An 11,811-nucleotide genomic window follows, 5' to 3' on the forward strand; every position below is an offset into this window, starting at 1 on the left:
GAATCGTGATAATCGCGGGGGGTCGTGGTCTGGGTTGACTCGGCGTGCGTCGCCCTCATTGGCTGAGTGAATGCTGCGGGGGGCAGAGCGACATCGAAGGAGTCCATCGCCGATGATTCCTCTCGGCACCTTCTGAGCTCCTCTTTGATCTGAGGCCCAGGGGGCAAACGACCTCTCCCCTCCCCCTCCCCTCCCTCCCCCCTCTACAGCCCTGGCCAATCACGCGGGCGGAGGTGGAATCGAGGTTCGACAGATCCTCGGCACGAGTGTCATCGGATTGCTTGAAGAGAAGGGGAAGAGTAAACAAAAAGAGGATCAAACAACTCCACGATGCTATACAAACAAATGAGCACGAAGAGTTCACGTGGTTTTTGTTTCCATGATTGATTAGATTTTATTTCGTTTCCAGTCCAGTAACAATAAGTGGTCAGAATCGCACTGCTAAGCTAGCTGATGTCTGTATAAGTGCCACACATGCGCACGCTGCTGTTCACAGCACTGGTAAGGCAGAGTCGGGCCGGTGGGCAGAGGGATGTCTCGATGACAGGCAGAGTTGTGGGTCCGGGTGTCCGCGGCGGGTCCAGCGTGACGCGCGTTCGCCCCACGGCGCGTCAGATGAAGAGCGGAGTCTGCGAGTAGCTGTACCGGATCTCTTCACCCTCCAGGAGTTTCCTGCGGATGGTGTTTGCGGTTGAAAAGAAAACAGGTTAAAGGGGAAGCGTCTCGCAGGCTCTGCGCTCGTTCATTCGTCACGCGTCGTCAGCGAAGGACCGTTGGCCCCAAGCGTTGCGACCTCTTGCGACAGTTTTCGCGCTCGCTGCCGTACACCCGCGTCTCGAGTGAGTCGTTTGATCCACGAATCACGGAGGGGGTGACCACGGGGTGGGGGGTGGGTGACCACGTGCGGAGGGGGGGCACCATTCCTTTGAGGGTCTCAGTCCTCACTTAGAACGTCGACCGCCAACCGAGAGTGCGCGATTTGCTGCTGGAGTTTGTTTTTACGCATCAAGACTGGGCGACGAATCCACGACGTGGGCACACAGCCCCTCTCATCACGTGGGGTTCAATCCTGATGGACTGATGACCGAAGGATGACGACGAATGTGTCGCTGCGCAATTACACCGAGTAGCCCCTCCCCTCCCCCCACACCACAATGCTGTCTCGCGAGAGTTCGGAGCCGCGAGACGAGAAGGGTGCAGGAATTCTCTCGGCTCAAATCGTGGACGTTCACGCGAGCAACCTGCGCGCCCTCTCGTGGCCGAGAAGACGACGCGAGAGTTGCGCCTTCGTCGACGCCGCCACCCACCGGACGGACCCTTCTGCGGTGCCTCTCGCAAAGTCACAAACATTCCCGGAGGAGGCTCCGTAGTATATGTAGTAGCTACTACATATGTAGCATAAATGTAGTAGCTACTACATATGTAGTATATGTAGTATGTACATATGTAGTAGCTACTACATATGTAGTAGCTACTACATATGTAGTATATGTAGTATGTACATATGTAGTAGCTACTACATATGTAGTACAGTAGTTACTTTTGCTCATAGGAAAATCCGGCACTGATCCCGATCACACTTCCCCCCCCCCCCCCCCCGATGAAGCACTCATTCTACAAACCCTGCCCACGCACTGGCTCCGATCGGAGCCGATGCGGGACAAACGCGTGTCCAGCCAACCCGACCCCGGTCCCCCCCTGGCCATCCACGATTCGTGGCAGAGACGGCCGCTCCCACCTGCACGCTCCTACCTGTAAGCGGCGATCTCGATGTCGAGCGCCATTTTGACATTGAGCAGGTCCTGGTACTCCTTGAGGTAGCGCGCCATCTCCTTTTTGGCGTCACGGATGTGGTCCTCCAACTCATGGATCCGCTCCTGCGTGCGCCGGCAGGAGAATGGTCGAGTGCCAGTGCTTACAGTAAGAAAGCATTGACGTGTGCTGACAGCAGCTTTGCATATTTATGCTTAATATAAGAGCAGCCCGTGCCATTGGAATGTGGAATTTCCAGCACTAGGTCAGGGCTGCCAACTCGGGTGAGCACCACCTATTTGTTCTTGAGCAAGGAGACTTCTCACTGCGAGAAGACTTCCCGCTCGCGTCCCTAGACCGAATTGACTGCAGTGGAAGTCAAACGTCTCACTGCTTGAAGGCGTCATGAATCAGCGTTCATCTCTGCTGGTGACCTTCATCCAGGAGTGGATATTTCACGTTAATTTCTCACATTTCACTCCATTGATCGTCTCGTTCACTCAGCCGCTCTTTCCATATGACAACCCCTTTTAATGACCCAAAAAGTGGTTATTATATCAACCCCCAAGTAATATTTGACTAAATAGATAATTTGATCTTACAACCTTCCAATGCTTTTCAGTTACACAACAATAGCACTGACTAGATCACACAATACTTAAATACCAGTAGTTAAGTTAATGGGATGAGAATTAATTCAGAATCCCCAGGCAATTGGATCGTTACACAGCAAAGCTCAATCATTACTCGCTCGCCCGCCCATTCACCTGCTCATCATTTCGCCAATCATTTCTCTCATCGGCCTCCCTGATTCACTCGTGTAACCTGTGCACTCAATCATTGCCTTACCCATGTACTCGCTTGATCGCTCGCTCGCGTACTCACTCATTCTCACACTCACGTCGTTGATGCCCAAGCACACAGTTGCTCGATCACTCAGTCGCTCGTAAGCATCAATTCAGTCAATCACACACCCATTGACCGCATCACTCTTCCTCGCATCGATTAACAACCTACCAAACTCACTAAATTACCTCACCCACTCGCTTGCTCACTCGCTCACCCACCCGAGCACTCATTCACTCAACCACTCACCTGCTCGCTACGTCATCCACCCATTCACCCACCCGCTCACTCGCCTATCCGCCCGCTCACTCGCCCGCCCGCCCACCCGCCCGCCCGCCCGCCCGCTCACCCGCTCACCCGCCCGCCCACCCGCTCACCCGCCCGCCCACCCGCTCACCCGCCCGCCCACCCGCTCACCCGCCCGCCCACCCGCTCACCCGCCCGCCCACCCGCTCACTCGCCCACCCACCCCACCTGCTGCTTGGCGAGATCGTCGCCGTGCTTCTCGTCCAGGTCCTGGATCTGCTTGAGCAGCGACTCGTTGATGTTCTTGAGGCCCTCGATCTCCGACTGCCTCGACTGGATGAGCCTCTTGTACTCGGAGCTCTCCTCGCGGATGGAGCGCACGGTCTCCGTGCTGCGGGCCGCGCTCTCCGTCACCACCTGGGGGGTCGCGGGGGTCACAGTCCGTGCCTCGTCACCGTCCACACGATGCCGGCCACGCGGGAGATGCCTGCGTCGCACCGCACCACCGACTTTGCGAGCCCAGAGACGCGCGTGTTATCATGGGGGATGATAACAAACAAAAAGGTCGAAATATCTCTTTGCTTAGCAGAGGATGCACGGCCAAAAATGTGTAACCTGATCACTCAGAATGCACTTTGTCACCGATGACGAACCTAGGAGACATTAGGAGTGGACGAACGACGTCACCTCGCGTTTGTTTATGTGCAACACGGGGGGGGAGGGGGGGTTGACGAGAGAGAGATCGAGAGAGAGACGGAGGGCGACAGAGCAACCAACCTGGAACTTGGTGCGGTACCAGTCCTCGGCCACCTGCATGTTCTTGGCCGCCAGCTTCTCGTACTGCGAGCGGATGTCGTGCAGGGCCACGGACAGGTCCGGACGCGACGCCTCCGCCGCCATCTCCACCACGGCGGTGACGGAGCGGATCTGGGGCAGCAGCTCCGAGATCTCCATGTCGTGCAGGCGCTTCAGGAAAGCGATCTCGTCCAGCAGAGACGCGATCCTGCCACGGGGTCGCGGGGGACAGAGACTGGGTGACTCCACGTGGGGCCGCGGTGAGACGGAGCGCCGCTGGCGGAGAGAGCAATGTTCGGTTTGCGGGAAATTAACTAAACTACGAAAACTACAAAGAGATTTATTTTGTTATTTTATTTTACTAGTCAATGCCCACTGAGCGCTGTAGCGACCTGGCCACAAAGGATAGCTCGACGAAGTGGCTGATCGTCGCGTGGAAATGTATAGCAGGCAAATACTCTAAACGCGTGATGATGATTCGGAGTGAGGGAAAAACCGGAAGACCCGGAGAAAAATCCACGCGACCACGGGGAGAACAGATGCGATGTTTCACGCGTGAAAAACTACTAATAGTATGATAATAAAATAACTCTGCTTTTGTGATCATATTATGGTATTATCGTAATATAACTTCATCAGTATGATGAAAACCCTTTGGCAGAGCACTTGCTTAACCATTGGAGGGTTACAAGTTCGAATCGTGGTGAGGGATCGACCGATTCCATCGTCCCATGCCCTCCATAAGAATGTGGAGTTTCCACAACTGGCTCGGGGCCTCCGAACAGCACCAGAGACGAGAGTCGCCGTCAGCGGCTCGTGCGAGCAAGGGGACACGCGTCGACGATGACCACCCACCGCGGTAGCTCGGCGCACCCTCTCCATGACCCACCGACCGTCCACTCCTCATGCGCCCGCTCACCGGAGTGCGCACACGGCCCCGTGCGAACGAGTGAGTGACAGTGAGAGTGTGAGAGAGTGTGAGTGTGAGAGAGTGTGAGAGAGAGTGCGAGAGAGAGAGAGAGTGAGTGAGAGTGTGAGAGTGTGCGACAGAGAGTGAGCGAGAGAGTGAGCGCCCGGGGTGTCGGCACCTGCGGTCCAACTCGGCGTTCGCGAGCGCCGCTCTCTCCGCGTCCTCGCGCGCCCGGAGCGCCTCCTCCTCGGCGCGCTCCCTCGCCCGCGCCTCCTCCTCCAGCTTCGCCTCGGTGCGCTCCAGGACGCCGCGGAGCTGGTCCCGAGCCGCTTCCATGCGCGCCTTCTCCGCCTGCTCCTCGTCCGCCTGGGCGCGCAGCTCACGCAGCTCGCGCTCGTAGAGCTCCCGCAGCCGCTGCTGCCCTCCGCCGCCGGCACCGCCCGACTCGAACTTGCGCAGCGCCAGCAGCTCGGTCTCGAGCAGGCGGTTCTGCTGCTCCAGGGAGTGCACCTTCTCGATGAAGCCCGCGAAGCGGTCGTTCAGCCCCTTGAGGTCCTCGTGCTCCTGCGAGCGCAGCGCCAGCATCTCGGTGTTGAGCGAGTTCGCCTGCGCGAAGTCAAAGGCTTCGGCGAACGCGAGTCCGGACGACTGGTAGTAGGAGGAGGAGGCGGAGTGGGGCGCCGAGGCGTAGGAGAGGCTCACGGCGCCGAGCCCCGGGTACGAGTAGGAGGAGGGCGTCGCGGCGAAGCGCACGGACGCGGGGGAGACGCGGCGCGACGGCTGCTGGGAGCGCAGGGAGCTCACGGAGCGGCGCTCGTTCGCGTACATGGCGGGAGGTTGGTGCGACGTCTGCCCCTTGGAACGGGGGGGCTGCTGCTGCTGCTGAACGCGGCGTCTGTGACAATGTCTCTCGTGGTCGGAGTCGCCCTCGTGCTCTCGAGTTGCGGCGTTGTTGTTGAGTCGTGGCGGGGCTGTGGCACTCTCTGTCTCACACACACTCGCCCGGCCGCCTTTTTATCCAGACGCAGAGCGTCTCAGCGCGCCTGCGCCATCGATTCCGGCAGAGGTTGCTTGCGCACGCGTGTGTCAATGTGTGTGTGCGTGTACGTTTGTGTGTGTACATGTGTGCGTCTGTGCGTTTTTCTTCACCCACCCACCCAGCCACCCCCACTTGTCCCCCCCCCTCTCTCCCCCTTGGCTCCCAGCCCAGGGATGAGCGGATACGAGGGCGGCGTGCGGGCGGGCGAGGTAGGTGGCGCCAATGCAGCGGAACGGACATCTGGGGGGGGGGGGGGGGTGCCCGAAGGAGCCGCGCGTTACGCGTTGGGGAGTAGAAGGCGGGTGGGTGAAGGAGACGGGGAGATGAAAGGGGGAGACGGGGGGGGGCGCTGTGTATCGTGCACTGACATTGAATTGGGGTGGAGCTGCGTTCGGTCTAAATTGGAGTGGATTTCTCTATCCCGGGGCTCGGTGTCCACCGAGGTGTAAACATCGCCTCGAAGGAGACAAAGGCGGCCGGGCGGGCTGTTGGCCACCCATCCAGCTCGTGGGCCCGTGCTGGCCTTGCGAGGTGCTCGCTCACAGCACTTGCTTCCAGCGGCCTGACACACACTCATCCGGGGCGGGCTGAGAGTGCAGGGTGCTGGCTTTGTCGCTGGGAGGCAGTGGTGTTTTACGCGGAGCGGGGTGCTGGATTCACAGCAGCTCGGACGCCACGGTCACTGCCGTGCCGAGGGGCACTGGGATGATGACGATGACGAGTGGGATGCAGTGGGGGTTGTAGGCGATGCGTCGGCGCTGTGCTAAGCATCAGCCGGGAGACGGTGAGAGTCTGCGACAGTGGTGGCGATGCGTGACGCGGCGCTATTCGTGGCTGGGAGTCACCGCTGTGTTCGGGACGATATCGGTTTGCTTGCTTGCAACAGCGGGGAGTTGGTGGGAATGCGGAGTGCTGTGTCGTCAGTGAGAGTCGATGTGCAGGGTGTCGTGCTCAGAGCGTTTTGTTAGTGTGAGGATAGAGATGCAGGGTGGTTGTGTTCGTTCGTAGCGGCGAGTGTCTGGGCTAATATCTGGGGTTGAGTGTTTAACATGTAGCCTTCTGCGACCACTGTCATGATCCATAGTCTTGTTATGGGTCAGATCGTGTAAATACAACACCAACGTATGTCGTATACCCTCCACCACACAACACAGCCGAATAGGCAATGAGGTTCCTAACAGTTAAATGTTGCGGATCGCTCACCATCACGCCGGTGTTCTGAAGCAATACACATGAGCGCGTGTGTTCACGTGACAACACGATTCATTCGACTGTGTCGGTTGGAGGATGGTGAAGGATGGTGGAGGTACACGTTGGTCTTGTTTTCTCGCGATCTGACCCCAGCATCAACAAATGGGGGTCGATTTAGTTTATCTTGACAATGCAGATGGCTGTGTTCGTTCAAGTTCATTTCAAGTTCATTTATTTGGTATAGCCCTGTAAGCCATTCGGCTCTTGAATCGGGTGCAACCGCAACAAACACAAAACTAAAACATGAAGAAGAAAACATCTTAAAGTGACTATGTGCAAACAGAAAATCCAAGAAAAGACAGCAACATATATTCGTGACAGCTGGAGCCAGTGTGTGGACGGACGCAAAGCACTCTGCACTTTTAATATCAGGAATCCATCGCTGCTGTACACACACAAGGCACGGGTGCAGTCTTAACAGACAGGAGAGACGACGCAGGGGTTTTCGTGTTCATAGCTGGGGAGCGCAGGGGTTTGTTCGTGGATACGCTCGGTGCTAAGCAGCCCTCTATGACACCCTGCCATCACAATGCAGGGTGCCGAATGAGGGTCCGACAGGTCGCTTGCAGCAGCTTGGCACCACAACCCCCACCGGGCATCATCTCACGGGGCCAAGCGTCGCGGCGGTGCCGGTAGGAGGGGGCCGCGGCTCCGGGGATGGGTAAGGGTGGGGGCGGGGTGCAGGTGGGGTGAGGGAGGGAGGCAGGGGGTGGCGATGTCCCCGTAGAATGATAACTCGGAGTGATTTTTGCAGCACTCCGGCATCACCGCGGGGACGGCTTTGGCGCATTTCCCTCGTAGAAGTTTGCGCAGCGAGTGAAGGTCTCCGCACTGCGCAACGTGACGTGGCCTCGCGCCGCTCTCGCCGCAGTGCCGGGTGGAGCCGCGCAGGCTGCGGCTGCTGCGTATTAACAATTCATGAAATGGCAACGAATAGCATGGCAATGTCACGACGGGTTTAAGCCTGATTCGTAGCTCTCGTTAATTTAATTGTTGTGTTCTTTTGTGGAGAGGAAATGCCGCTTGGTTGCATGCACTGCAATCTACACGTACACAGACGGTGCGCTAACCAAGTGGTGAACATCGCAATTCTTTTCTCCATGGACTAGCGAGTTTGATTGTGTTCATTCAGACGCTGTCTTCCCGACAGACCTGTTCTTCACCTGAGGACGGCTGCTTGCGTTGTGGCCGAAACGTCGTGAGAATTGTATTTTATTATGTTTTATTTTTATTATTTTATTATTTCCCTTCTACGTGACTTTACCGAAAGAACCAAGAAGATGAATCCCTGCAGTCACGAAAGCTTTAAATCGGAATACAAAGCAGTTGTTTTTATTTTATTTAGCAATACTAATGTATTATTTAAGGGCTTATCTGATACCCAATAGCTAATATTAGTTCACTTCAAATGCAAATAAAAAAACTTAATCATAAAATATAAAATAAATCTCATTAGGCCCCATGGTGTAAAGTGCCGACTCTGACTCGTATTATCCACTCCGTCTCCCTGGGCTCTCTCATCACGTGCCGTGAAGATGTGCCATTATCCTAAACGACTCCCGTCGTATATATATGTTCTTTGTAAGGCCACGGTGTTGTTCACAACTTTGTTGAGTTTTGTTCGTTTCATTTCGCTTGTGCACCACAGCCAACAGAGTATCACCAAATCATTATTAATTATACAGGACAACCAACGTTGATGTTGATAACAACACAAAGGAATCATATGTTTTACAGTTATACAGGAGTACGTTCAAGGCACCCATGTGTTCATTCCAAGTCGCTGCTTTATAAAGAACATCACTAGTGTGTGTGTGTGAAATACAGCCACTTTTGAGGACATCTTCCTGCTTCAGAGAACAGAATCGGTGAAAAGAAATGAGAATTGTTTCGCAAAAGAATTGTTCACAAATATTATTCACAATGGGCTCTAACAGCGCTCACAACACAGGAACGACAACGCCACATTCGACCACTAGAGAGCACTCGTAAAATGGGTTGGCGACTGAATATCCTTGGGGTTACGATGCGAGTCAAGCGAACGGGTAAGTGAGGCTCCCGTATCTTTGACTTAAACGCCCAGTTGGAATTGTGAGTGTCTATGCGCATAGCGCGTGATGTTGCCATAGCTAGTCTGCTTTGAACGTGCGGACATTTTGACTTTGCAAACATACCATAATTAGTCAATCCTCTTCCTTAATATGACGAGGAAGAAATGTCATTGAGGGTGCATGTATATGTTGTCTGATGTGGAACACAATGGTCTACACGCCTGTGTGTGCATAATAGACGCACACAGTCTGGGTCTTGCATTTTCTTGGCGATTGGATGACTTAGAACTTTTAACTCCTGTATGGAGAGTTGAATCTGAGATTCCCCACTAACTATACGCGGCACTTTTCAGCAGCGTTTGCTTCGTATGAATGTTGTGCCGTCTCCTTGCGGTGTCAGAGTGGGGTGGTGGTGGCCGTGGTTACAGCCCCGGGTCACGATGGGAAGGACCGGAGATTAAATATCGGTCGGGGTGGTCAATTCTAAACTAAAATAGTTTATAAATTATTATTGTTGTTATGATAGAAGACAAATACTCTAAACGCATGTTGATTCTAAATGTGGAGGGAATAAACCGGAGGACCCGGAGAAAAATCCACGCGACCACGGGGATAACACGCAAACTCCAAATATACAGCAAGCAGGTGTCAGGCTCGGGATAGAACCCACGACCTCCTGCATACCAGGCGAGGTAGTTAACATCTCCTAGCCACCGTGGTGATGATGAAAGAAAGAGGGACACGCAAATTCCAAATATACAGCAGCAGGCGTCAGGGTCGGGATAGAACCCACGACCTCCTGCACACCAGGCGAGGTAGTTAACATCTCCTAGCCACCGTGATGATGATGATGAGAGACACACAAACTCCAATTATACAGCAGCAGGCGTCAGGGTCGGGATAGAACCCACGACCTCTTGCACACCAGGCGAGGAAGTTAACATCTCCTAGCCACCGTGATGATGATGATGAGAGAGACACACAAACTCCAAATATACAGCAGCAGGCGTCAGGCTCGGGATATAGAACCCACGACCTCTTGCACACCAGGCGAGGTAGTTAACATCTCCTAGCCACCGTGATTCAACCGATCACCCATTCGGGTTCGACACGACCTATGCCACTTTATATATACAGTTGTCCTAAATGTACATTATATACATGGACCAGGCCCGCCTTGATAATGTGGAATTACCACCACCGGTTCACTCACAACTAGCAACGGAAACACTTTTCCGTTTTGCATGGAGACCCTTTTCTTTCATCCCAGTTAGATTGTTTTTGAACATTTCTACAACACGCCGTGGCTACGATATCTTTATTAATTCTCTCTCGCCCACACACGTGGACGAATCTAAATGAACGGGCGGCCACGTGGCTAAATTATGGACAGCGATCGACCACCGCTTGACAGCCGGGCAATTACATTTCGCTGACGGTGCACGCAACTCTCCTTCACTACTCCATGCAACTCTCTGCACCCCCCCCACGTACCCCCCCCCCACTCAGCAATGTGTCTGCTGTGTGTGTGTGTGCTGTGTGTGTCTGCTGTGTGTGTGCTGTGTGTGTCTGCAGTGTGTGTGTGTGCTGTGTGTGTGTGCTGTGTGTGTGTGCTGTGTGTGTCTGCTGTGTGTGTGTCTGCTGTGTGTCTGCTGCGTGTGTGTGCTGTGTGTGTCTGCAATGTGTCTGCTGTGTGTGTGTGTGCTGTGTGTGTGCTGTGTGTCTGCTGCGTGTGTGTGCTGTGTGTGTCTGCAATGTGTCTGCTGTGTGTGTGTGTGCTGTGTGTGTCTGCTGTGTGTCTGCTGTGTGTGTGTCTGCTGTGTGTCTGCTGCGTGTGTGTTCTGTGTGTGTGTGCTGTGTGTCTGCTGTGTGTGTGTGTGCTGTGTGTGTGTGCTGTGTGTCTGCAGTGTGTGTCTGATGTGTGTCTGCTGCGTGTGTGTGCTGTGTGTGTGTGCTGTGTGTCTGCTGTGTGTGTGTGTGCTGTGTGTGTGTCTGCTGTGTGTCTGCTGTGTGTGTGTCTGCTGTGTGTCTGCTGCGTGTGTGTGCTGTGTGTGTGTGCTGTGTGTCTGCTGCGTGTGTGTGCTCTGTGTGTCTGTAATGTGTCTGCTGTGTGTGTCTGATGTGTGTGTCTGCAATGTGTCTGCAGTGTGTGTGTGTGCTGTGTGTGTGTGCTGTGTGTCTGCTGTGTGTGTGCTGTGTGTGTCTGCAGTGTGTGTGTGTGCGCTGTGTGTGTGTGCTGTGTGTGTGTGCTGTGTGTGTGTGCTGTGTGTGTGTGCTGTGTGTGTGTGCTGTGTGTGTGTGTGCTGTGTGTGTCTGCAGTGTGTGTGTGTGCGCGTGTCTGCAGTGTGTGTGTGTGCGCTGTGTGTGTGTGCTGTGTGTGTGCTGTGTGTCTGCTGTGTGTGTGCTGTGTGTGTCTGCTGTGTGTGTGTGTGCTGTGTGTGCTGTGTGTCTGCTGTGTGTGTGTGTGTTTGCTGCGTGTCTGCTGCTCGTCGCGCAAGGCGGGGGGCAGGGGGGGGGGGGCTCTCGTGCCGGTCTTCGTGAGGTGCTCGCTAACAGCACTTGCCCCAACAGTCTGTTGAGGCTTCACGTGGGGGGGGGGGGGACCTTTGTCTTTGGTAGCGGAATGGCTCGCGCGCTGCGCTACGAACCAGGTGACCCGAGTTCGATTTCCGCTCACGGCCAACATCAGTGGCGCTAGTGCCCGCTCTGTGCCACTCCTAGGTCGACTCAACCTGAACACGCGCATCTGGCGCGTTGTGCGAGACATCAGCACTGGGGAAGACAAAGGCGGCCGCCGGCCTCGTGTTGGCCCCGCGGCAACTTCTCGTGCGCCGCCGCCCCGGCACTTTCACAGCTTCTCGCTATGAACGCCATCGGTCCCCGGCCCCCGGCACGCGGGGCGTGCTGGTGGCGGTGGTGTT

General features: G+C 55.1%; 1 protein-coding gene across 1 annotated transcript; it reads right to left on the reverse strand.

Annotated features, from left to right (window-relative positions):
• Window positions 1-368: 368 nt before the first annotated feature.
• On the reverse strand, window positions 369-5,630 carry LOC144934979 (neurofilament light polypeptide-like). Its single transcript, XM_078861245.1, has 5 exons — window positions 4,728-5,630; window positions 3,622-3,847; window positions 3,073-3,261; window positions 1,753-1,877; window positions 369-672 (listed from the first exon to the last, which is right to left on the reverse strand). Exons 1-5 carry the CDS (start codon window positions 5,375-5,377, stop codon window positions 612-614), a joined length of 1,251 nt encoding a protein of 416 aa, XP_078717371.1. The 5' UTR covers window positions 5,378-5,630; the 3' UTR covers window positions 369-611.
• Window positions 5,631-11,811: the final 6,181 nt, after the last annotated feature.

The sequence above is a fragment of the Lampetra fluviatilis genome, chromosome 12, assembly GCF_964198595.1.
Source record: "Lampetra fluviatilis chromosome 12, kcLamFluv1.1, whole genome shotgun sequence".
Taxonomy (NCBI): Eukaryota; Metazoa; Chordata; class Hyperoartia; order Petromyzontiformes; family Petromyzontidae; genus Lampetra; species Lampetra fluviatilis.

Coding starts and splice junctions, on each gene's coding strand:
- LOC144934979 (XM_078861245.1), bottom strand. CDS start 5,377: ATGTACGCGAACGAGCGCCGCTCCGTGAGCTCCCTGCGCTCCCAGCAG. Junction 3,262..3,621: donor GGTACCGCACCAAGTTCCAG/GTTGGTTGCTCT, acceptor GCGACCCCCCAG/GTGGTGACGGAGAGCGCGGC. Junction 1,878..3,072: donor ACGATCTCGCCAAGCAGCAG/GTGGGGTGGGTG, acceptor CGGCGCACGCAG/GAGCGGATCCATGAGTTGGA.